Here is a 25,658-nt window from a genome sequence, read left to right on the forward strand (position 1 = left end):
TGGGCAAGGCACTAGGGTCACAACTGTGAACAAGACAATGTCCGCCCTCGTGAGACTTCCTTCTGCTGGGGGACAGAAAGGATACACATGGGAAAGAACAGCTAGGAGATGGCAGGTAAGGAAAATGTTGTGCGAGGAAATCTAGAAAACCAAATAGAAAGAGTAACCAAAGGGGCTATTTTTAGAATTCCTCAAAATACCTTGGGTGGGTACTGACTCACTGGGAGGGCCGTGTTTTGCGTGTCTCACAATGGGGGTACTGTTGTGCTGAGTGGTCCGGGAGGACCCTTCTGACCCTGATGTTCCCAGTTTCTGTGGTTATGCAAGGCAGTGGCTGGACATTCCAGGGGCACTGGCATCTCTATCTTTAGCTGGGGAGAGATTTGCATAGAGTGAGGAAGACCAGAAAGGGTTGGCACCTCTCTGGGAGAAAGAACCCCACCACCCAGTCCCTCAGCTGTTTTGAAAATGGTTATCTGTTTACTACTGTGTGGGAGAAGCTGTTGGGGAGGAGAGTAACACTTTTGTGTGTGTGTGTGTGTTACTGGGGATTGAACCCAGGGGTGCTTGAACACTGAGTCACATCCCCAGCCCTTTGATTGTTTTTATTATGTTACAGGTTCTCACAAAATTGCTTAGGGCCTCACTAAGTTACTGAGGCTGACCTTGAACTTGCAATCCTCCTGCCTCAGGCTTCCAAATCGCTGGGATTACAGGTGTGCACCAACACACCTGGCTCAAGACTAACTCTTATTTATTTATTTATTTTGTGGTGCTGGGGATTGAACCCAGGGCCTTGTGCATGCAAGGCAAGCACTCTACCAACTGAGCTGTATCCCTAGCAAGACTCTTATAAGGGAGACATCTTTGATCATTTATCTGTTTCTTTTTAATCTATAAAAGTAGATAACATTACAGGGCACTGTTGCACATGCTTGTAATCCCAGCAATTTGGGAGGCTAAGACAGAAAGATTACAAGTTTGAGGCCAGCCTCAGAAATTTAATGAGGCCCCGAGCAACTTAGTGAGACACTATCTCAAAAAATAGAAAGGGATTGGGATGTGGCTCAGTGGTACAGCACCCCTGGGTTCAGTTCTCAGTATGAATAACAACAACAACATTGGTATGCTGGATATTATGGTAAGCACCATACTGTCAATGTTCTTATGATGCTAAGAACTACAATGGCCCCTAAGTTACAAGTGAGGAAAATGAGTCACAGAGAAGTAAGGTGTCTTACTCAAGGTCACACAGCCAGGATCACAATTCAGGTCTGATTCTGAAGCCTAGGCTCTTAACCTAACTAACACGAACAATAAAGGGACACCTGCCCAAGGAGGGGATGGATGGAATACTAGAAGACTCCGAGGGAGGGAGGGAAGCCAGAAGGAAGTGGTAGATTCCAGACTTGCAGGAAGTTGAAGGGGCAGTTGAAGACAGGGTTGGTCACTGCTCTCTGGGCCTGGTGTTTCTGGAGTGGCAGGTCTGCACCCATCCTCAGTTACCTCTGGCCCTGGGATCTGGGAACAGGGGAAAGACACCTCCATCCCTGTTGTAGCAGGGTCTCACTCCTTTTTAAACTGGATGCTAGGGAGCGAGGGGGAGGACAGGAAGTTCCTGGCTCCTGACTTCCCTTGGACCCACTCCATGTCAGGAACAGAAAACAAGGAAAAGGGAGGGGACCAACCTAGGTGGATAGGTACCACACACCTCTATTCACCTTTCTTCCTTCTCTAACCACCTTGAGAATGATCCCTATTTTACAGAGCAGCAAAGCCACTGGGGAATTTTCTTCTAATCTGCAATTCCCAGAACCAGGATGTTTTTTGTTTGTTTGTTTGAACCCAGGGTCACTCAACCACTGAGCCACATCCCCAGCCCTTTTATGCATATTATGTTGAGGCCGGGTCTCGCTGAGTTGCTTAGGGCCTCACCAAACTGCTGAGACTGACTTTGAACTCACATTCCTCCTGCCTCAGCCTCCTGAGCCACTGGGATTACAGGTGTGAGCCTCCAAGCCCGGCTCAAAACCAGGATCTTAATCAAGACCTTAGGACCCTAGAAACTATGTTGGTTCTGTTGTCTGTTTTTGTTTTACTTTAGCTCCATACAGGAAATTGGGGACTTCAATTCAGTACAACAAATCTTTTTTTTTTTTTTTTTTTTTTTAAAGAATTTTTTAATGTTTATTTATTTATTTTAGTTTTCGGCGGACACAACATCTTTGGTTGTATGTGGTGCTGAGGATCGAACCCGGGCCGCACGCATGCCAGGCGAGCGCGCTACCGCTTGAGCCACATCCCCAGCCCAGTACAACAAATCTTTAACTACTGCCTTTGTTTTCTGGGGGCCAAAGAAGAACTCAATAGAGTTTCTCAAGTAACCTCAGATAGATTTATTTGTTTGTTTGTTTGTTTAGGGTGCCGGGGATTGAACTCAGGGGCACTCGACCACTGAGCCACATCCCCAGCCCTATTTTGTATTTTATTTAGAGACAGGGTCTCCCTGAGTTACTTAGCACCTCGCTGTTTCTGAGACTGGCTTTGAACTCACCGTCCTCCTGTCTCAGCCTCCCAAGCTGCTGAGATTACAGGAGTGCGCCACCACACCTGGCTCTAACCTCAGAGTTTGGTCAAATCTTTGAAACTTCTTTAAGGGTCAGAAATTCTTTGAGTATCTAAAGGAGGAATGTGAAGTTTCTTGCCCCAGAATAATTTGTGTTAGATACATACTCTACAGGAAGACTGATCATTCATGCCCCCCGCCAATCCAAGAAGCCCAGGTTTAAAACTCATAAATCCACAGATAACTATATTCAAACATGTTGCCCCCTTCAGAGAGAGTCTCAGAACTTGGGGAAGAGGAAATTAATCCCTTAATCCCAGGGACAGTATTATCCAAGACCTTCTGCTAACTGTAAACTAGCTGTTTTCAGTCTTTTCTGCTAGTGTGCTCTCAAATTATTATTTAAGCACTATGTACTCCCTGGCATATTTTTTTTAGTTGATAGCTAGCATTTTTTCATCAAAAGTTTAAATAGTTGCAAAGGCTGTAATTTCTGGCATATTGTAAGTTCATACACTCAAAAATAAAAAGTTCACATCATTCTTTTAAATGAATTAAATACCCTAACAATTGACATTTGCAACCATCCATTTTAAAAATACATGACAACTTGGGAGGCTGAGGCAGGAGGATAGCAAGTTCAAAGCCAGCCTCAGCAAATTAGTGAGGCCCTAAACAACTTAGTGAGATCCTGTCTCAAAAACAAATAGATAAATAAAGAGTTGTGAATGTGGCTCAGTTGTTGAGCACCCCTGGTTTCAATCCCCAGTACCAATAATAATAACAACAATAATAGTAATAACAATAATACATGATCGGATTCTTCTCTAAGTGTCAGAAATTTTGCGGTATTTTCCTACTTGAACTCAAATTTCTGCTCCATATTCTATCATAAATTTTTATTAGGTTTTAAAAATGCCTAAGAGGGCTGGGGATGTGGCTCAAGCGGTAGCGTGCTCGCCTGACATGCGTGCGGCCTGGGTTCGATCCTCAGCACCACATATAAACAAAGATGTTGTGTCTGCCGAAAACTAAAAAATAAATGTTAAAAATTCTCTCTTTCTCTCTCTCTCTCTTAAAAAAAATGCCTAAGAGATTTATTGATGACTGTATTATACTTATCTGCTTGAAAATATAAGTGTAAAAATGAATTATTATCTTATTTTCTATCATAAGACTAGGTTCTCAACTTTTTCTACTATTACAATTATTATTAGAATGCACTCAATCAAAATAATACGAATATATGATAATTTTTAAAGTCCTACAGCAATTTAAACACCTTTTTTGAGCTAGATCTGTCATGAAGTAAACTATACACATTTAAAATAAACAATTTGAGCTCAGCATGGTGATGTACTACTGTGATCCTGGTGACTTGGAAGGCTGAGGCGGGAGAATCACAAAAGTTTGAGGCCAGCCTCGGATACCTAGCAAGATTCTCAGCATCTTAGTAAGAGCATGTCTCAAAATAAAAAATGAAAAGGGCTGTGGATGTACCTCAGTGGTGAAGCACCCCTGGATTCAGTTCCCAGTACTGAAACAAAACGTAAGTCCTGGGTGAGTATCGGGCACTCTGGAATGGGATAGGTTTTAGCAGTAACTTTATTCCTATTTTCTATTTTTTATAGATGTCAAGCAGTGGTATGAACGTTGCAAATTTGTTGTTAAGCATAACTATTTTTTAAAATGTTTAGTTTTTAGTTGTACACAATACCTTTATTTTGTTTGTTTTTATGTGGTGTTGAGGATCGAACCCAGGGCCTCATGCATGCTAGGCAAGCGCTCTACACCTGAGCCACAAGCCCAGCCCTTAAGCATAACTAATTATTAAAAGCTAAATAATATAAACTTACAATTAAATAAGTTATATTAAAAACAAAGAAGGGCTGGGAGTATGGCTCAGAGGTAGGACACTTGCTTAGCATGTGCAGCCTGGGCTCAGACCCCAGCACTGCAGAAATAAATAAATACAAAGAAAATAAGTATTAAAAACTCATTTTTCCTAATTCTTTCACTACACTTCATTATTTATGCTCTTGAAATTATGTATACTATTTTATCCATGGATAGAAATACTGCTTGTCTCTTTCCAACTCCGTGTTCAGTGACAGCTCATTGGCAGTGTCAAATCAACCAGGGTAAGATTATTTACATCACAGAAATTGGCAAATGGTGCAGTTTAGCACTCCCACCGTTCCAGGCCTATTGCCAAACATTTACCAGCATCCTGCTGGCTGTAAATGCTGAGAAATTTTCCCTTAAAGAAGTTGGTGGGAACGGAAGGAATTTTGTTATAGCAGTGCGATGACAGATAACTAAAACCACATAGTAAACTATCATCAAAAACTATTTTTAATGATCTATCTACTACCGACTAAATTAGGCCCTCCTTCAGCTCTGTGGAAAGCAAAGTTCATCAGCCATTTCACATGTGAAAGGATTTTTTATTGTGGCATGAGGATTGTTCATTTTCTAAGTTTCTTTCCAAATCCTAGGAAGGCATATTAAGAATAGAGGCTGAGGCAGGAGAATCGAAAGTTTGAGGGCAGCCTGGGCAAGACCCTGTCTCAAAATAAAAATGAAAAGGGATGAGGATGTTGCTCAGTAGGGAAAACACTGTATTTAAGCTTGCTTTACTCTCAAGGATTTTTGCCACAAGAGACTTTGTGTTTATGATAATAATTAAGGAATAGAAGGGAAGTCATTTCCAGTTCTTCACCCCGCCACCACCACCAATAAATAGATAGAGAGGTAGACAGACAGACAGGACTAGGAAACTTTACCATCATAGGATGGTCCCAATAATCCCAAACAGTGCTGGTGCATGGGGTTGAGAATTGTATCACTTCCACCCACCGCAGAACACAATGCTCTGTCAGTAAGGAGGATGAGTGATAAGGGGACAAACAACTGCCTTTTATGAAGCATGAAAGCTGAGAAGGGAGATAAATTTGCAAACAAGTTTTTAGAAAGATCAGACTTTCTTTTATCTGGGGAATCAAACCCAGGCCCTCAAGCAAGTTAGGAAAGCGCTTTGTCACTGAGCTACACCCCTAGCCCATCCCACCCCACCTGGAATTAAATTTTGAGACCTGCCGGCTGGCCTCTAACTTATGATCCTCCTGCCTCAGCCTCTGGAGTCGTTAGGATTACAAAAAATGGCCGCCACACCACCATGCCTGATCTAGCTTTTTAAGAAGTCCCTAATTTGAAAAATTAATCCCTTAAAACAGAGGTCAGTCACTTTGTGACCGAGGTCTGCTGCCGGTTGCCTGTTTTGTCCAGCTAAGAATGATTTTTACAGTCTTAAATGGTGGTGGGGGCGGGGCGGAGTCAAAAGAATATTATTTCGTAACTCGTGGAAAATTGTTCAAAATTCTGATTTCAGTGTCCATCGGTGATGTTTGATCAGGACACAGGCAGGCTCAGTCCTCTAACACTTTATGGCTGCTTTGGAGCCACCAGGTTCGGATGGCTGGGATGGGGATTGATTTAGTCCTTTACGAAAGTTTGCTGTCCCCAAGCTACCCGCGTCCTCGTCCCGCAGCCTCCGACCGACGACGCATCGGGTGGCCCTCATGAAAGACCTTGGCCAGGTCCTCCGTTCCTGGGCCTCGGTTTCCCCAGTTATGAAATGGGGACAGAGACAGTGCTCCCCGGGGTCCCGCCTGGCGGTGCCCCGGGTGACCGGGCGGTGGAGGTCCCGGAGGCGGGCTGCGCGCGGGGGCGGTCCCCGGGGTTTCCAGCTCGGCGGGCGGCGCAGCGCCCCGGGCCGGGCCGCGGCGGGGAATTCCGGGCGGGGCGGGGGCGGGCCGGGGAGGGGCCGCCGCCTATAAGAGGGGCCCGCGCCGGCCGGGGCCACTCGCCGCTGCCCTGGGCCCCGCGAACATGTCGCCCGCCCGCGCGCTCGCGCTCTGGCTGCTCCTCTGCGTAGGCGTCTCCGCAGCCTCGGCCGAGTCGGTAGGTGCTCGCGGGTCCCGGGGGCGGGCCGGCGCCCCTTTGTTACCGAGCCGGGTCCGGTGCTGCGCGCGGGGCGCCGCTCCCAGCCGGATCCCCAGGTCGGAGAGAGTTTGTGGGGAACCTGGCCCCCGGGTCGCCGGGAGGCTCGGTGGCCCCGCCGCGCGCCGCGCCGCAGCCTGTTGGTCTTCCCGCTCGCCTGGTTTCTGCGCTCCCGCGGGCTCCCGTCAGACGTGACTAAGCCCGTGTCACACCTCCCACACCCTCGCCCCTCGCTGTGATCCTGGCGCAGGCTCTGAGCGCTGAATCCCGCTCCCGGGCTCCCAGAGGGGACAGCTTTGAGAGGCGGACATGGCCTGGGGACGAGGGGCAGCGTGTGCTGGAGGTCGTGCCGGCCTCTGTGTTACGCGCGGGGAGTGGACGGCTGAGCGGGACCTCAGTTCTGGCCCCCGCCTTACCGTTGACTCGGAGGAGGCCAGGCCTGCCCCTTCTAGTCCCACCTTCCCGGCTGCACAAGGCTGCGGAGAAATGGGGCGACTACTGCTTCTTTGGGGTTCCTAGAAAGTGGGGACCTCGATCTTTCAAGGGCACACAGGAGCGGTGGTTTAGAGGCAGCTGAGCTTCCGTTTTCTCCAAGTGTTGACCGCACAGGGGGAAACTGAGGCACCCACCTCCAGCGGGGTTACAGGGGACTGGAGTGGGGAAGGCCTCCGTGAGCCTAGAGAGATATTTCCTTTCCACCTTCTGCAGGTCCCCAGGACAGGTTACATAGCCCTGGGCCACCAGAAGCTGCATGGCGGCAGCCAGCTGGGGAGGAGGGAGGTACCTCCTCTGGGAAGTTGGGGGCACAGGAATGGCTGGAGTGGTGATCTACCTCCAGGAGCTTGAACTGTGTGCCCTTTAGCCCCAGTGTTGGGGGAGTGAGTTCCTGGGGTTTAATCATTAATGTCAATTCCTTTGAAAGCCCTGAGTCTCCTTTTCCTCTCTACTTAGGGGTAAGTTGATTCTATCAGTCTCTAGTTGTGGAGTGAGTGAGACCCTAGCAATACCCCCTCTTCTCCACATCCCCCCAGCACAATTCCAGGCTCACCTTGCATACTGCAAAGATTTAGTGCTTTTGGTGTGTCTGGTCCTGTTCTAATAGTTTTCTAATGGCTCTATCAACTAACTTAATTTCAACAACCCTACTGTTTACTGTTCTTAAACTGGTCCTGAGGCTAGAGAGGTTAAGTAACTTGCCTAAGGTCACACAGCTAATAAGAGGTTGAGTCAGATTCAAATTAGACAGCCAGGCTTCCAGGTTCCTGCTTTTATCTTATTCTGAGGGGCTGTTGCTGTGTCCCATCCTGGAATAACTCAAGACTGAGATTTGCTGGGTTTGATCTAGAATCTGTTGAAATTGGGGGGCTGGAAAGCCTCAAGGGATTTTACAGTGCAAGTACACAGAAGCCCAGAGTGGGGCACTTGGAGAGAGGTTAGAGCCAAGACTGGAACCAGCCTTCTGCCCCATTGCAGTGCTAGTGGGGCCTTAAGGGGTTGGGATCAGCAGTTAGGGAGGCATCTGAAGGAACATTAGCTGGGCCTTGTGGGATAAAAGGAAAGGACCCAGAGGTGGCTGAGGTCACCACGTGGACAGTCACGTGTCGGTCTCAGCTCTGGGTCTGCTGAGCCTGCAGGTGCTTCACAGGAGGAGCAGACTGCTGTGTCCTGGGACAGTCAGAAGGATGTGGTTTGGGGGAGGGGTTGTGTCTATCCTGTGTAGGGTGACCCAGGATGACCGACCCATCAACTTGGGCAGCTGCTTCCTGAGAGAGGTATCAGTCTCTCAACTTGACCTTTGCTCTCCCCTTCCTGGCTAATGTCAGACCTCTTGCCTCTAACTGGGGCACAGGTCTTCCCCATTTGACTTTCCCAAAAGATCAGACCAAGTCTCAGTTGGCTTAGTCATAGAGACGAACCAGCCTTCCTTTTTTGGTGGAGAAAAATGAGGCCCAGGAAGAAGGAGTTTGCTAGCAGTTATGATTTGTTGAGTGCTTTCCATATGTCATCTAGTGCATTTTATCTTCACAAAAAGCCCAGTATGTGGCGATTATATTGTATTATACCCACTTTCCAGATGAGGGAACTGAGAGAGAGGTAAGATGGTAGCACCTTGGGGTAGTCGAGAGCATCCAACTTGAGGCCATCAGAGTTCTTGTCTAACTACTAGTCCTTTTTCAATTTTAGGTTTGATCCAAAGCCAGCTCTTTCCTGGGATGGTGCATCCCCTACCTTGGTGCCACAGGTTTTGGGAAGGAACCCCAGAGCGAACACCCAGCTGCTCTCTCCTCTGTCTGCAGGGTTTGCCATCCTAAACCAGTTCTTCCTGTCCAGCTGGGAGTATTCTCCTGGTCTGCCTTCCTGCCACTCCCTCCTTGGCCAATTAAAGGCAGCCTTGTTTGGGGAGTGGGGAGGGATGGAAGGGGGGCAAAGGTGTTGCTGCCCGGGGGCACAGTCCACTGACTTGGCACCAAGCCCAGGCCGTTCTGGGGAAGTGTTCCCCAGCCACCAGGTGTACTTCAACTTAAAGACATTTCTGGTCTTCTTGAGAATTCTTTCCTTGATTGCACAGAAGTGAGGGTGGGGAGGAAGCCCAGTGGATTCTAGGACCCTTGAGTATCCAGTGAGAACCCTTGGGACTCTGTGGGAGCCCAGAGAGTTACCAAACATCTGGGGAACTATTTGGGCTGGGCTGTGGAGGGCTTCATGGGGTTAGAGGGAGGTCCCTTGCCCTGTTGAATCGATGACCCCCATCTGTAAAATGAGGAGTTTGAGCTGGATAGCTTCAAGAGCCCTTTCCAGCACTGATATTTCATTAACAGCTAAGTACCAACTATCCAGAAGGGGTTGTGGAGCCACAAAGACATCCAAGACATTCCCTCTAGGGACTTAATATGCTGCCCCAGATTCTGGAATGGGGGAAGCCCCTCCCACACACAACCCTAGGGCAGGAACTTTGCTTCATTTATTTTGGTTAAATACCTGTCCCATAGTTAGTTCTCAGGAAATGTTTGTATGAATGAATAAATTCATGCATGTAACTTCATTCTAAAAGGTGCATTGAGGTTATATATTACTAGTATGAATGTCTCCCAGTAATACTGTGAGGTATTTTTATCTCCATTTTTTATAGGAAACTAATGCTCAGAGGAATGTAGTGGCTTGCCAAGGTCAAAATCAGGTCGACTGATAGTGCAAGATGTCTGGTTTGATCATTCTCAGAACATTCCAGATAAGGAGATTTGCTGGGTTTGATGGTAAATGCCTTGGGTCCTATTTCTACATTGTTGGATGTCCTTGAGCAAATATGCCCTGTGTCTGGGTCTCAGTGTCCCCACCTGTAAAATAAGGGGTTAGGGCCCTTTGCTTGCTACAGGTCCTTCCTCCCCCCACCCCAGAGCCCATTGATGAGGAGAGGGGAGCTTCTTGGCCCCCTTAGTAGAGAGTCCAAACAAGAGCCCGACTCAAAGAGAAGTGGGGATGGACATTCAGCTCCTGCCATCTCCAGCTCCTGGAAACAGAAGGCTCTTCCAAGGACTTGGAGTGCTGAGCCGCCTTGAATGAGGAGCTAGAGAGGCCAGGCTGGGCTCCAGCCCCAGCTCCCTGTTGAAAGGAATTGGCTTCTAGTGGTCCTGCGGCCTTCTGGGCTGGATGGGTGGGAGTGATTTCCAAATGAACCCTTAAAATGGGGGGAAGGGGTGGATGGGGCTCTGTGAGTCTCTGTGGGCTACTGTTACCTGCCTGAGTCCCCATTTCCTTTCAACATCTTGGCTAATAGGATGGCTCTGTGGTGGGGGTGTGGAATGGATATGAAGGCTTTTACCTTGTCCTTTGGGGGGTCAGCATCTTAGTGTCCAGGAGTCCAACAGGAAGTACTTGTACCAAGCCCTGTGTGAGGACTTTGACACTGGTCAGAGTTCATCCAGTCCTCAAAATGGGTCTTTAGACCTCTGCAGAACTGGGGGCACATCCCCCACACACAGCAAAACTGAATGTGAGCTCAGAACAAAGCTGGTGGCACCGTGCAGATGTGACTTGACCCAGGGTTCTGGGACACTTCTGAGGCCTCCTCCTTGCTGCTGGTCATGCTGGAGTGCAGCTCAGTGGGAGCTGCCTCGCCGGCTCCAGGTGGGTTCCATCCTCTGCAAAACAGGAAAAAAGAGGGACTGAAGCAGTAGGTAAGGAGTAGACACCAGGGTTCATGCCCAGCACCCACCCCCCCAAATCACCGTGGTTTCTGGAGAGCTTAAAGATAACAAGGCTGCAAATAAAGGCACGTAGAATAGTACAGCGCTTAGCCGAGAGGAGACTGTCCCTTCCTTGCCAGGGCCTCTAGAAAGCTTTCTCCCCTCCCCCACATCTAACCCCACAGCTGGTGGCTGGAAAGGGAGGAGTCCCCTGTGGGGCTGATGGAGTCCAAATCTCCTATTTGTTTATCTTAGAAGTGGGCTGTTTGCTCATTATTGGATGGGTTTATATTTAAACAAGAACCTGTCCTGTAGGAGCCTATTGCTGAGCAACTTGAGCAACTCTGCAGCCTGCACAGAGAGGGGGCAGGGTGTTTCCTAAGGGTGCTGGACACTCAGGACATTGCCCGGGTCTCATGTCACTCTCCTGTGTTGGAGGGACAGAATTCTAGGCTTTTTTTTTTTTTTTTTTTTTGGTACCGGGGATTGAACCCAGAGGTACTTTACCACTGAGCCATGTCCCAGCCCTTTTTGTTTTTGAGACAGGGTCTCCCAGAGTTGCTTAGGGCCTCACTAAGTTGCTGAGGCTGATCTCAAACTTTTGATCCTCCTATCTCAGCCTCCCATGTCCTGCCATGGTGCCCAGCAAATTCTCGTGTAAGGGTGGCTGAATGATTGCATATAACACTCTGGGCTTTGGAGGGGCAAAGTGATGATGGACAGAAAAAGGCAGTGTTCTGAGAAGGCAGCTAGCCCGAGTTTTGATGCATGGTGCCCTGGAGAGGGGAGGACATATGTCAATATTGGGTTCTGATTTAACCCCAGGAGAATAAGAAGCCTGGCTTCTTGAGCTGGTTTGTCATTAACTCACTGGTGACCTTTGGGCATATTCCTGGCCCTGGAGGTCTCTCTGGCTCTATCTGCTAGAGGCTGGGTAACTGTAAAAGTGGGTACATTTTACAGCCAGAAAACCCATCTCTGTCCCACCTCTGCCACTCACCCAGGGACACAGAGTTGGTTAATAAGTCACTTTGTTTGAGAGCCCTAGTGTCCTCTGTAAAACACCTGTGTCACTCAAGGGTCATAATCGGTGTCTGGCAAACTTGTAAAGTGCTGGCTGCAGTTGAGTTTATCATTAGCGGCTAGACAAGGGAGCCTGGGCCAGCCAGGGCTTGGCCTTGGGTAGGTGGTGTCTACACGGTGAAAATGAAAATGTAAATGGCTTCTTCCAGTTCTCAGGGTTCACCTTTCATCCTTTTCAAAGGGCTTGGGACTCCCTCAAAAGATGACTCTGATCTTACCAGTTTGTTCCAGCTTCGATTTCCTACAGTCTCCCCACCCCCAACACACTCTCTGGCACCCCTGCTTCTCACCCCATCTGGGCCACACCGTCTCACTCAGTCCCTCCCTGGTCTTTCGTGCCAGGGAGCTCAGCTGCCCCAGTTTTCTCTGGCAGAGGAGAGACTGTCAGGTGACACCTGGGGTAATGGAAAGGCGGGTAGGAGGGGCTGGCATGTGTGGAAATAGTGACTGGGTGAAGCTGGGTGGTGGCAGCCAGGCCGGCAGGGGACTGGCTGCACCACTCAGTCCTCCCGGCTGCAAATGGCTGGGCTGGGCACCCGAGTGGGGACGCTCCTTGCCTCGGGGAAGCCCAGCCATCAGGAGATGATTAGGGAACACACTGAGCTGCTCTGGAGCAGTGGCTTCCCTGGGTGGCGGGGGAGGCGGGAAAGGGGCAGGAAGCCAGCACCCTGGTCGATCTAATCTGCTGCGACAAGGCGCAGAGGAGGCTCTCAACGGTGCTCTCAGAACACAAGAGGCTTGTGTGCGCCCTGAGAGCCTCTCTGCCACAGATCCAGCAGGGAATTCGGATCGGCTGCCTAGATTACAAGCCCCAGCTTCAATGCACCTCTGTCTCCGGGGCCCTGGGGAGCCAGCCCCTCCCTGCTGTCTCCACTGGTAATCGGAGCAATGCCCAGTTTGGTTACCAGGCCTCAGGACAGAGAGAGGTTTGTTTCTTTGAGACCCGTCTTTTATAGGTGGGGAAACCGAGGCCCAGAGAGGGAATCACCCGAGACCACCTAGGGAGTCAGTGACAAGGGTGCTGGATTGGCTCCTGGTAGGAGGTTGTCCAGAAGCTCCAGAATCACCTCCCCCTTCCCAGGATCCTGGAGTTCTTGCTTGGGAATGGGCTGCCCTGGAGCTTGGTGAAAAGCTGGCTGCTGGCAGTGCCAGGCCTGGCTCTCTTCATAGTGATTGTGTTCAGAGTAACCTGACCTTGAAGTGGGCAGAGCTGACATTTGAACCTTCGCTCCACCCCCACCCCCAGACCTTGCTTAACCCTTCAGGTACCGGAGCACCAAACTGCAGACTGTATGTGATTTCTTTTTGCCTTCTAGGGTTTTTGTTTGTTTGTTTGTTTGTTTGGTACCCAAGGCATGTCAGGAAATACTTTGGTGATCCAGGTCCCAAGCAGAATTTCACATGTCTCTGGTCAACGCTCTACTCCTTCACAAAATTTCCCTCTCCATTCGCTTAGGACCCACAACTGTGTTACTCTACCCATCTCTGGTCTTTCCCTCTTGCATAGTCTGAAGGAATCTGTTTGGTTATTGAAAGTCTCTGGTCTCAGAAGCAAAATAATAACCCACGGTAGGTTAAGTCCTTTTGGAGTTTGCAGAAGTACTGCTCCATCCACTGGCCAGCTTATTTGCAGCACAGGAGCTGCTTCTACAAATTTTCTCAGGCCTCTGACCTTTTGAGTATTAATAATCCCCCTTAGCCAAAAAGGAAGGCAGGTGGGAATTAATAATAGCCACCACTCATTGAGTACCTGCTGTGTACCCTGCCTGAGCTGGGTTGCTTGTATACAATATGCATTTCCCTTAATCATTATCACTCTGCAAGGTGCTAAGGAGCCAGGTTACAAGTGAGGAAACTGAGGAATCAAAAGCCCAAATAAACTGTTGGGTTCATGTAGTTCGACATGCCCATTCTGGGAAATATCTGATCCTTCAGAATAGAATGGGGGGGGGGGTGCCTGCCATGGACTCTGTATCTCCTGCCAGAATCACTCTGGTGGCCCAGCTTTGGAGCCCAAGGCACTCACCCACCGGCCCACTCTGCATTGGCGTTGCCCAGTTACTGCTCTCCTGGTCTTGCCTCCTGAAGGAAGGATCAAGTGTGGCCCTGACCCTGCCTTCCCTGAGGAGGAGGCAGGTGGGGGAGGCTCTCATTAGATCACAGTTAACCAAGCCCTGACCCTGAACTCCCTGGTACGCGCCTGCCAAGTTTCTGTTTCTTTGTTGGAGCAATATCACTTTCACCTTCGTTTACTCCTGGCCCAGGGAAGGGGTACCCTGGAGCCTTGGTCTGGGCAGTGTGTGGGAGGTCAGGTTAGGGTGGGGAGGTGAAGAGCGTGTGGCAGTGAGGAGCCTGGTTGTGGTTAGCAGGAGGTCTTGAGGAAGATCTAGGTCCCAACCCCAGCTCTGTTGCTTTCTTGCTGTGACTCTGGATCCACAGCCCCACCAAGCCTCAGGTAGAGCCCCTCACAAAACGGCTGGACCAACTCAGTGAGCTCAGGTGTAGAGGGAGCCGAGTAGGGTGCCAGGCACGTGGTGGACACTCCATGCTTTTCCTGGGGTGACAGAAGCTGTTGGACTTTGAATAGGGTTGGTGACCTTTTCCTAGTTTCTTGCCACAGTCTGAAAACTATATGGGGAGCACAACCAAAGTGACAGCTGTTGCCCATGGATTTGCTGAGACCCTCGGCGCAGCCAGGACTCTTGACAGGGAGGAAGACAGCTCCAGCCTGGGAGCTGGGAGACCCACTTCCAAGTCCCGCTCTGCTGCCAGCTGCTTATGGGACCTTGGCAAAGTCCCTTGTCCCAATCTGTTGGAGAGGTCATAAAATGAGACGGTTGGGCTCCACAGCCTCAGATACTTTCTGCTGGCAGGTGGTAGTTGCTATAAAGTGAGAGGTACCTGCCTTCCCCCATCTTCTTTTCCCTGGATGGCTTGGGAAAGAATACAGGACCCTGACTCCCCAGGTACCAATGCAGGTGCCCAGCAGCCGCAGGGCCAGCCACCGGCCGTTGTAAGCTGGTGATTCTGTTGTGCATCTGTGAAAAGACAAAGATGCAGAGAGGCCGGGGGCCCCACAGAGGGTGCCTGTGCATGCACACACACGTGAACACGCGTGCCTGGGCAGGGGTGGGGTGAGCTGAGGAGAACAGACCATCCTTAGCCAGGAGCAGGGCGGGGTCCCTCTCTGGTCAGGATTGGGCCTGGCTGCTGGGTGGCCTGGCTCTTCAAAGCCACCCCAGACTGAATGGGCCTTGTCTGAAAGGAGGGAGGTGGTGGGGGAGGGCTGTTGGTGCCTTCCCAGCTGCCACAAAAAGAGGGACAGTTACCCACAATCCCATGGGGCTTGGTTCCGGCTTGTCCTAAATGACCCCTGCTCACTTGGGAGTTTCCCTCTTGGTAGGCAGAGAAGGGGCAGAGAGGGGCCCCCAGAGCTCAAGGAGGACTGAATTCCTTGTGTCCTTGGTCAGACCACTTCACGTGCTCTTACTTACTGAGGAGGGACGCCTCCTAGGCTCCTCCAATGCAGCTGATCTGTCCTGTCAGAGCCCAGGAACCAGGTCTGGGCCTGGCCATGCCACTGGTCCCCAGTGTGACCTTGGACTAACTCCATCTTCTGGGAACCTGCTATTGAAACGAAGGGTTAGGGGTGGCCAGTTGCCCGCCAGGAGGGCTCACCAGGGAGGAAGCTTGGTTTCAGCCTGTTTGGGGGCTGTCTTGGCTGCCAGATCTTCACACCTGCTGTCATCTTCAGTGGAGGATGGAGGAATTCTTAGCAGCCAGTCAGCATGTTGGTCCCATGGGTGGTTTTGAAACACTCCATAGCGTTTTCACATACTAAAGGAAAGGCCTAGTGCATAAACAGCATTCCATGGCTCCTGGTGACCAGGGAGCAGGACAGGTCTCTGGACTGGAGACTGCAGGAATCCCGGCCCCATTGTTGGAATCTCACTTCTGCCCTGCAGACTTGGAACTCTGACACCCCACAGCAGGCTGGTTTTCAGGCCAGGTCAACAAGTGGCCAACCGTCTTTGTCCCTGCTGGATTTGACGCACACATGTGTTCACACATGACCAGGGCTCATGTGTGAACACATGTGTTCCTGTGTATGTGGTTAAAAGCCCAGGAGACTCACGCCTGGCTTCTGGTTCAGCATGGCCACTTTCTGCCTGTGTGGCCTTAGACAAGTGACTACTTTTCATAGCCCTCATTTCCATCTCCGCAGAAAGGTCTACTAAGAGGGCCAACATCATGTCAAGTGCTTCGTTCTAAAACCGGACCCGGTAGACCGTGGAGGCCGCGCTGTTTCAGATCTGAGCCCCAGGGCATTTGCAGGAGCGGGAGCCGGAGAGGCGGAACCGCCCTAGGTGCAGCCCTTACGCAACCCTGTGGAGCCTTTCCCTGCGCTGCCAAACCGAAGCCACAGGCGCAGGCCGGGAGTGCGGGGGCTGGAATTCCAGCGCCAGCAGCTCAGCAGCTCCTGATTCCCGAGTCGTGAGGTCATCCCTAGCCGGGGCTTAACCCCTTCGGACTCCCAGCCCACGGGTGCCGTCCCAGCGGAGGCTCCCCACCCGGGGAGCGAGGGATGCTGTCCCTGCCTTCTTCCCGCCTGACCCCGCTGCCTTCCGGGAACCCAGCCTCCTGCCCCGCGCGGGTGGAGGAGGGCGCAGATTCCGCGCCTCTCCCCGGAAGCCCGCGGGAGGGTGAAGAGGAGGCTGGTTTCCGAAGAGGCTTTCCTAGACCTCTGCTGCTGTCCAGCTGTGTCCTGGGAACCCAACTGGAGGAAGTTCCTTCTCAGAATCCCTGCTGTGCCCCTGGCAGCCTCAGCTAGGCACAGGGCAGTTAGAGGGCTCTGGCGCCTTTCTACCCTGAGCTGTGTTGCTAACACCGTGCCACCTTGGCCAAGTCACTATCCTGTTCTGTTCTCAAATTCTGGGAAAAGGGAGCGGGACTTACCGGGGTGTTTGGCTTATATTCTGTGGTTCTAAGCAGACCCCTCCCCTGCCTCCTGCAGTTATGGGGTCCTTGCCCCCCTGGACCTTGGGTACTTTCCCTTTGAAAGCTGCTTGGTAGGGGTGGCCCTCAGACTGCTATGACCAGGGGTCTCCATGGGGTGGGATGCTGGATTGGATGGTCTGTGGGGGCAGGGACTGTGCCTCCCTATGCCCTGCACAGTGCTGGCAGCAGAACAGCTTGGTGGGAGATGTTTAGAAATCAAGGCTGAATTCAGGAGCCTGCGCTTGAGTCACCAGCTGAGCAACACTCTGACCTGAGAGGTCTTGGTGTGAGTGAGCCTGTCCCAGCCAGCTTGACTCAGCTGGGAAAGGTGTCCCCGATTGGGCAAGATCAGAGCCAGGAGTCCACTCCCTGCCATGTGTGAATCAGCTGCCACTGCCTCACAGGACCCTGCAGCATGGCACCCCCAGGCTGGGGCTGCCATTGCACACGGGACCCGCTGAGTCTGAAACCAGGCAGCCCCATCCTGTCTCCTCTTCCTGCCAACTCTGTCACCAAAAGAAAATAATTTATGAAGTCTTTAATACCCAGTCTCCTTGGTTGTAAAATAAGTTAACAACATGCCATCAGAATTATTAAAAACCGGGCTGGCACTTAGCAAGTGCTCAGTAAAGGGTACCTAATAATAATGACTTCATTATTACCACTTTTATCATTTTTATTAACAGAATGGGAAAGAGACTTACCTAAGATCACACAGCAAGTAGGAGACAGAGTATGATCTAGGACCTGGGTCTCCAGACCCTGGCTCTGTCCCCTGCTGGCACCTGAATGCCCACTTTACTTATTTTTTACTTTTGGTACTGGGATTGAACTGGGAGGGCACTTTGACACTGGATATACTTCCAGCCCTTTTTATTTTTTAATTTTATTTATTTTTCTTCATTTATTGTCTTCAATGTGTTACTGAATCCACCCCAGGGGCAGATTTTGCACACACACACACGTGTGTGTGTGTGTATTTTTAATGTGGTGCTGGGTATTGGAACCCAGGGCCTTGTGCATGCGAGACCAGCACTCTACCAACTGAGCTATATCTCCAGCCCCTTTATTTTTTATTTTGAGACGGGGTCTCACTAAGTTGCTGAGGCTGGCTTCAAACTTGCCATCCTCCCGAGTGGCTGGAGTCACAGCCTGCGCTACCCGGCCTGATTTCGGGTTCCTGGTAGCCAGCGCTTGAATAAAAATAGTGTTGTAGATCACTGGGGACCACTGGCTGAGGCTTCTCCTTTCTTCATCCTAGATCCGAGAAACTGAGGTCATCGACCCCCAGGACCTCCTGGAAGGCCAATACTTCTCTGGAGACCTACCTGATGATGAGGACGTTGGGGGGCCTGGGCAGGAACCTGGTGACTTTGAGCTGTCCGGCTCTGGAGATCTGGGTATGGAGGACATGCTGGGCAAGCTTGGGTCACAGGGCTGGAGGGAACGGTAGGTAGCCCAGCCAATGAGAAGTAGACCGTGGAGCCTGGGGTTTTTCCACAGTGCTCCTCTTCCTCCTCAAAAGGAGAAACAAGTAACTGTACTAGCCTTTTCTATCCCTGAGACCTTCTGAGGCAAGTGGTGTGTTGCTCTGAATTCACGGTAGCTTTGTGTTTTCAGGCACTAGTCTGAACCTGTCCCGTAGGCTCCTCCCTGTGGCCAAGGGTGGGGCAGGGTGGGGGAAGAAGGATCCTTGTGGTGTTCTTCCTTTGGAAAGGAGAGTACTAGCTGAGAAATGGAGGTGGGGTGGGAGGGGCATGTGTGGACACAGGCTTCCTGGGACCATACCAGGGGCCATGCCCTTCATGGTCTTGTCCTGGCCCTGACCTCCAGGGTGGACCACTGCTGAGAATCATCCCTCTTATGTTCAGGGACATGTCAGTATTCCAAGTTTGAAGTCACATAGTCCTGACTTCAAACCTTGACTCTCTGTCACCTCTGAGTCTTGGTTTCCTATTCTGTAAAATGGGAATAATAATGACCGTACATCAGTGTTGTGGAACCGAACTGAGTTAGAGCTCTTGGCATGGACCAAGCACCCAGGTGACTGTGTGTTTGTTGTAGATTTACAACAAGGTATACAACAAGGTGTTATGGGATACATACACATAGTGAAAGGTTCTGTAGTGAAATATCCATCTTCTCAGTACATGTTTTAAGGTGCAATATATGGTATTTAATATTACAATTAGTCTTCTTTCTTACACTTTAATTCCCAGGGGTCTTGTTCAAATGCAGATTCTGATTCAGTCAGCCCTGAAATTCTGCACTTCTAGCCAGCTCCCAGGAGTTGCTGCTGGTCGCTTGTTCTGAACAAGGGTTTGGAGCTGACTGGCTCTGCCTGGCTACCTAGCCACCAGCACACTGTAAGAGAGCCAGGGAGGCAGGTCTCAGGAGTTCCGTTTTTCAGACTAGGTGACTGAGATTGAGGTGACCAAGCTCACTTGCTGGGCCTGGAGATTTAGGGGCTGTGATTGTAAGTTAGGACTCCCACCAGCCATTGCCTCAGGGATCACTTACTTGGGGGAAGCGGACATTGTGCTCATAGAGCTATTCTGACCTTACAGATGACTTGGGGGACCCCAGGATCTTCCCTGAAGTGATCCATCCCTTGGTAAGTGCTGCAGCCTTGGCGCCCACCCCTGTCACACACCCACTGAGGGGCAGAAAGCAGCTCCCAGGGGCCTGACTCCTTTCTGCAAGAAGCCTTTTCATCTGGGGTCCTGGGCTTATTTTGGGACAGGCACAACTGTGGGTCACCGGAAGGCCCCACGCTGCCTGCGGGGGTAGTCCTGTCCACGCCAGCTCCTTTTCCATCACTCAGAGCTGTTCTCAACTGTTTCCAAGTAGCACACACAGTTCTGTCTACTCCATTTGTCACCACAGTGGCCCTGAATGTTTCCCCTGTGTAATCAACTATTCTCGTCACTTTTACAGGCTGCATAATAGTTCACTTGGTTTTGCTTACTGATGGAAAAACTGCGTATAATTTTCTAATATCCTAAAATTAAAACACTGTGGTAAGCTCTTTAGGATAGAGCCTCAGAGGCAAAATGGCTGCCTTAAAGGGCAACTGATTTCTAGGGTTTTACCACACTGCCTCCAGAGTGGCCACTCCAGAACACCCACCTATCAACAGGTGTGGGAACATCCATCTCCCACCTCCCTTTTCTCTTGGTCAGGTTCATATCCCATTTGGGTCAGATGTACTAGAAAAGTCCAAGGTAAGGGTTTGAGCAGCATGATTTTGAGAGGTGGTTGTGAGGTCCTATTCCAGGACCACATGGTTCAGCCCAGATTCTCCACCTGGCTTCATGTCCCAACCCTGGTTGGGTTCCTCCACAAGCTCACTGAATTTTTGTTTATCTTTCTTTCTTTCCCCCACATTCAGGTGCCTCTAGATAACCACATCCCTGAGCGGGCAGGGCCTGGGAACCGGGCCCCCTCTGAAACTAAGGAGCTAGAAGAGAACGAAGTCATCCCCAAGAGGAGCTCGCCCTTTGAGGAGGATGTGTCCAATAAGGTGTCCATGTCCAGCACTGCCCAGAGCAGCAACATCTTTGAGAGAACCGAGGTCCTGATAGGTAAGTCCCCTGATAGGTAAGGCCCCGGCGGCTCTTCCTGACATGCCTTGAAGGACAGAGGGCCTGTAGGCAGGGACGCCTCCAGGCCCTTCAGCTTGCCCTGGGGGTTGAAGAACTTTAACCCCTGCAGCCTGGTGGGGGATTTGAGGAATTGCATACCAAAGTCTTCTAAAGAATAGGCCTTGTGGGCTGGGATAGAGGCACTGGGTTCCATCCTCAGCACCACATAAAAATAAAAGATATTGTGTCCACCTATAACTCAAAAATAAATACTAAAAAAAAAAAAAAAAAGAATAGGCCTTGTGACTTCCCCTGTCTCTACGCCCCTCTGGGGTATTTTTCAAAGCTCTTTCACAGCCTGGGTGTGGCATCTGGGAGTTAATCATTAAGTTCCCTTGAAAGTCTGAGATTCCTTAGGACTGGGTTGGCTTCCCTTTCCCCTGCTCTCTGGTTTAGCACCTTGTGACCTTGCTGAGAAGCTTTTTGAACAGAATGAACCCCCACTTTTCTCATCTGTAAAATGGATATGATGATTACTCCTTGAGTTTGTGTGACATCACTGAATCTTCATTGTCCCCTCAGAAAGTGAGGCATAGGATATCTTCATGTGACAGAACAGGACACTGAGACCAAGAGAGGTTAAATATTTGGTTGCAAATGACACCTCTTTTGACTGCAACATGCTGGTGTGGCTAAGCTCTGTCCCAGGGAAAGGGACCATTGAGTCTTCCATATTCCAAACTGTTTTGTGGGAATGTTTTGGAGGTTCAGCCCAGATTCTCCCCCTGGCTGAACTTGAGATCCTCCTACCCTGACTCCCTGGTAGCCAGGATTGTAAGTGTGCCTCACCAGCCCAGCACATTTACAGATTCTAGATCTGTTGATTAGGTTTTGCTTAGAGCAACTAAAGGTGCTACTGTTTCTAAAGGAAAACATAAAAGTCAGGGATCTAGTCCAAGCCCCGTTTCTTATTCATGGAGAGACAGGCCCAGGCTTTGGGGCACAAGGCAAGAGAAGAACTGAAGCCAGCTGTTGGCTCTTCCATTTGAGCATTAGCCAGTATTCTCCTATTCTGTAAACCTCGGGGATTTATCTCTCTGTGTCCCCAACACCCTGAACTGGGCCTGCTTAATAAATGGCGTATGTGGGATCCTCCATTCTAGTAGTTTAAAACAGTCCCCAGGGGCTTTAAGTGTTTGCTGTATGCCATGTGATTCCTGTGCCCCTGAGGGAGTCCCTCCAACAATCTGAAAGTCACAAAGCCAGAAAGAGTGGAGCTGGTGTTTGGACCTAGGAGCACAGTTGACTTCTGAGCCTGTGCTTGGACCTTGACCCTGTGGGGAGGAGTCTCAGTGGGCTTTTCCAGGGGGAGGTGATAGAATTGGGAATGGGGTGGCTGCCTCATGTTCCATGTGCTCTTTCTGGCACCTGGGGGGGGGTGCTTCTTTGCTGCTTTTTATGGCATTTTGGTCAAGATGGAACCTCCTGTGGCTCCTGTGCTGCTCCATCCCATTCTGTGCCCAGATCAGTAGGGTGTGCAGTGATGGAAAATTAATCTTCTTAGCCCAAGTAAGACTGAATTAGTGGACTCAATCTGCCACAGAAAGGCTTCTGTGAGCCATCCCTACCCCTAACAAACAGGAATGAGTCATTCAGGCCACCTGGCGTGGTGGACAGAACAGATGCTCACCTCTGCCTGACACTGGCCAGGCGCTCCTCGCTGAGCCTAACTGTGAGCGCCATTTATTAAGCAGGCCCAGTTCAGGGTGTTGGGGACACAGAGAGATAAATCCCCGAGGTTTACAGTTCCTGAGCCTTGAGCATATGCTCTGCCCTAGGCACTGTTCTAAGCCACTAGATAATTTATTTAATCTTTAAGGCAAATCTGTTCTGCAATGAAAGAGACTAAGCCACTTGCCTGGAATCACACAGTTAGTAGGCGGAAGCGGAAACTGCCCAAGCCCTGGGCCCTGTGGACCTGCACCACAGTAGGCGATTAGCTGTGACACCCCGGGGTGGACACTGGTGGTTCCACATGGTGTACAGTGTCTGCCCACATACACCTGAGCAGGCCTAGGCAGGTGGACCCGTGGGCGCTCAGGGGAGCTCCAGAGTTCCCTGCGGATGTGCGGAGGGTTTCTGCAGCTCACGTTGGTCTTCTCCTGGCTGTTGCTGGGGAGTCTGCCCGGATGACTTCGCCATTTGAATCTGAAGGTCTTCAGTGGCTTGCAATGCCTAGTGTCCCTTGTTATAACTGGGGTCGTGAGGGTCAGCTTAATGAGGCGTTCAGCTCACCTGGCCCAGGCCGTGGGAAGTGCCCGTGGTGCAGGGGGCCGGCTGAGCAGCTCTCACTGGCTCCCATCTCTCCTGCTGTGCAGCGCTGACTGTGGGCGGCATCGTGGGCATCCTGTTCGCCGTGTTCCTGGTCCTGCTGCTGGTGTACCGCATGAAGAAGAAGGACGAAGGCAGCTACGACCTGGGCAAGAAGCCCATCTACAAAAAGGCCCCCACCAACGAGTTCTACGCCTGAAGCTTCCCGCGGCCACCGGCCTGGACTTGCGGGGGAAGGGAGCCGAAGGATTGTGGACGGTGGGCGTTAGAGTAGGGGAGGCACCTGGACACCTCCCTGTCCCTATCTCCAGCTCTGACCCCGGCCCTGGGTCAGAAGCGACATCATCTTCTACGCGCTGCCTAGCTCTCCTTGGTTCTTTGGGCCAAGGTTGCCCCTGAAGGAAAGTGGGGGTTACGTGTGGCCTTTCTGAAGCAAGCCTGGGATTGCGTCATTTCTTTAAATTTCCAGATTAGAATCTAGGACCAGTTTCGAGCCTGTTCTGAACATGCCTCATCAGAGGCCCCTGGAGCCAGGGACGAAGGGGTATTTATTGTGGGGGGTCCTGCCTGGAGGTCTGCCCTGGCTGCCTCCTCCCCTTTCACAGCCCATCCCTCTGCTGGGACTCGGGAGGAAGAACCAGAGCCCCCAGCACCCCCAAGAGTGTCCACCCATGGGTCCTTGCAGTGGACCGTGGGAGTGTTTGTGGTCCACCTGGGGCCATCCTGGGCTCTTTCAAGCGACTTGTGGAAATCCACCTTCTTTCATTTGGCCAGGGAGGGTGGGAGAAGTCCTGAACGTGCACCCTGAAGTGGATCTGCAGAGTATTTGTAAGGCATCTTTAGGGCGTTTTTGTTGTTATTATTATTTTTTTTAAAACAGTTCATTCCTTTGTGCAGAGCGTGTCCTCCTGGGCAGGAGTGCGGAGATGTGAGGATGTTCTTAACCCCCACATTTCACAGCACCTGCTAAGTTTGTATTTAATGGATTTTATGTTTGTTTGTTTCTTGAAAACAAGAGAAGAGCCAGAGATGTGATTTTTATTAACTTTTTTTTTTATTATTTATAGCTTCATACAGGGCCTCTCCCCCCACCCTTTTTTTTTCTTTAAAAACCCCCTCCCCATTTAAACAACTTCCTGCTCCCCTGCCCATGACCTTGGCCCTTTCTGAAGCTGCTTCATCTAAGAAGTAACTTTTGCTGAAACATAGTTTTATAGCAGATTCCAAAATATAATATAGGGATGGTGTGGTATTTGTGTCTGTGTTCCTGTAATGTATTATTGTTTGCCCTTGGTTTTAGAAAAATGGATAAATATATTTTTTCAGGATATAGTGTGATATTTAGTTTCCCGTTGGCCGGGTGGCTGCGCGAGCGGGTTTCTGCCTTTCTCTTGCCCTGTTCCTGGTGCCTTCCGACCAGGCTGGGATGGTGGAGGGCAGGTGATCCCCACCTTTCTGCCTTCGCTCGGGGCCTAGCCCAAGCTCTAGGGTTTGCGTTCTCCAGGCTCCAGGGCTGTGCGAGACGATACAGTAACCACAGGTGGCTGTTTAAATTAGGTCAGTTCAAATCATGTAAAGTTAGAAATTCATCTGTCAGTTGCACTAATCACATCTTGACCATCCAGTCACCACATGGGACTCCTGGCTATGGTACTGACCCTGCAGAGAGCGAGCCCTTCCATCTCTGGGGTGCCACATGCTGCTCTAGAGAGCTGTACTGGCTTGGTGAGTTAGTGCCCAGCTTGGCTAGGATGACCCTTGTCTCCCTGGGCAAGGGGGAGGGACAGGGAGGAAGGCCCACGGGCCCAGCGGGGTCTGTTATCTGGGGCTCTCCCTCTTAAAGAGGAGAGTCCAGGTGGCTTAGCCCAGGTAGGGGTTTCTTCTGACCCCACTGGCTGGGGTGGGGAGAATCGCCCTCCCTGGCTGTGCCCTGTGGCTGTTCCCTGCCGTCTCCACCCCAACCCAGGGTCCCAGCCGGCTGGGTCCCCTTCTAGCCTCAGGGCCCTTTCCTCTTGCTGTGTTGGAGTGAGCCCGTTTTTCTGCAGCCTGCCCCCTCTTGTCCCCTACACACTGTTGTCTGTTACTGATTTTTTTGATAAAAAGATAATAAAGCCTGGTACTTTCTAGATTGCCTGCCTCTGTCATTTTAATGTCAGTCCCAAGTCATTCTTGTGCTCTGTACCTGTTGAACTCAGTGGAGCCTGAGAACCCGCACCCCGCCCCGGCCCATGCCAGGCACCAGGGAGAGGTGGGGAGGGAGGACTCCAGGGCAGGGGTGAGCTCAGCTTCTCGCTGCTGGGTGTTTGTCTGGGTGGTGCAAATCAGTCTCTTTCTCCAGATTCCTCCTTTTCTTTGGGGGGAAAAAAAATGTGTAATGGCAGAGGTCAGCCTGCATGGCAACGACCAGGTGCTGTGCTGCTGGGAAGGGCCACCTGCTAGATCTGGGCTCTGCTCTAGTTGGAAGCCTCTGGAAATACCACTGACAACCTCTGAGATCCTCAGGACAACCCTCTGAGGTGGTGAGAACCTTTTTACCAAGGGATAGTCTGCCCTTAGCTTGTCATGCAGAGTTGAACCTTAATTCCAAGTCCTTGGACACTGGTGATTCTTTTCCCTTGACACTATGCTGCTTGGTTGGGTAGGGGAGGACACCAAGAGGAACTGGTAGTCGTCATGGCAAATTCAACAGCACACATACCATGTGCCCGGAGCCTTGCTTTACACTTGAACTCATTAATCATCACAACGCCACAAAGTAGACGTCTTTGTAGGCCCATTTTACAGGTGGAAGGACTCATCTAAGGAGTTAAATAACTTGCTCAAAGCTACATGTCTGGGCCTGGGATTGTGGCTCAGCGGTAGAGCGCTCCCCTAGCACAGGTTCGATCCTCAGCACCACATAAAAATAAA

The 25,658-nt window shown here is 50.7% G+C and overlaps 1 protein-coding gene across 1 annotated transcript; it reads left to right on the plus strand.

Annotated features, from left to right (window-relative positions):
• Positions 1–6,426: 6,426 nt before the first annotated feature.
• On the plus strand, positions 6,427–24,874 carry Sdc4 (syndecan 4). Its single transcript, XM_046433041.2, has 5 exons — positions 6,427–6,529; positions 18,095–18,233; positions 19,401–19,447; positions 20,225–20,417; positions 22,796–24,874. The coding sequence occupies exons 1-5, from the start codon at positions 6,458–6,460 to the stop codon at positions 22,945–22,947; spliced, it is 603 nt and encodes a 200-aa protein (XP_046288997.1). The 5' UTR covers positions 6,427–6,457; the 3' UTR covers positions 22,948–24,874.
• Positions 24,875–25,658: the final 784 nt, after the last annotated feature.

The sequence above is a fragment of the Marmota monax genome, unplaced genomic scaffold (assembly GCF_021218885.2).
Source record: "Marmota monax isolate L192 unplaced genomic scaffold, Marmota_monax_Labrador192_F-V1.1 WCK01_AAM20220418_F8-fsc00014, whole genome shotgun sequence".
NCBI lineage: Eukaryota > Metazoa > Chordata > Mammalia > Rodentia > Sciuridae > Marmota > Marmota monax.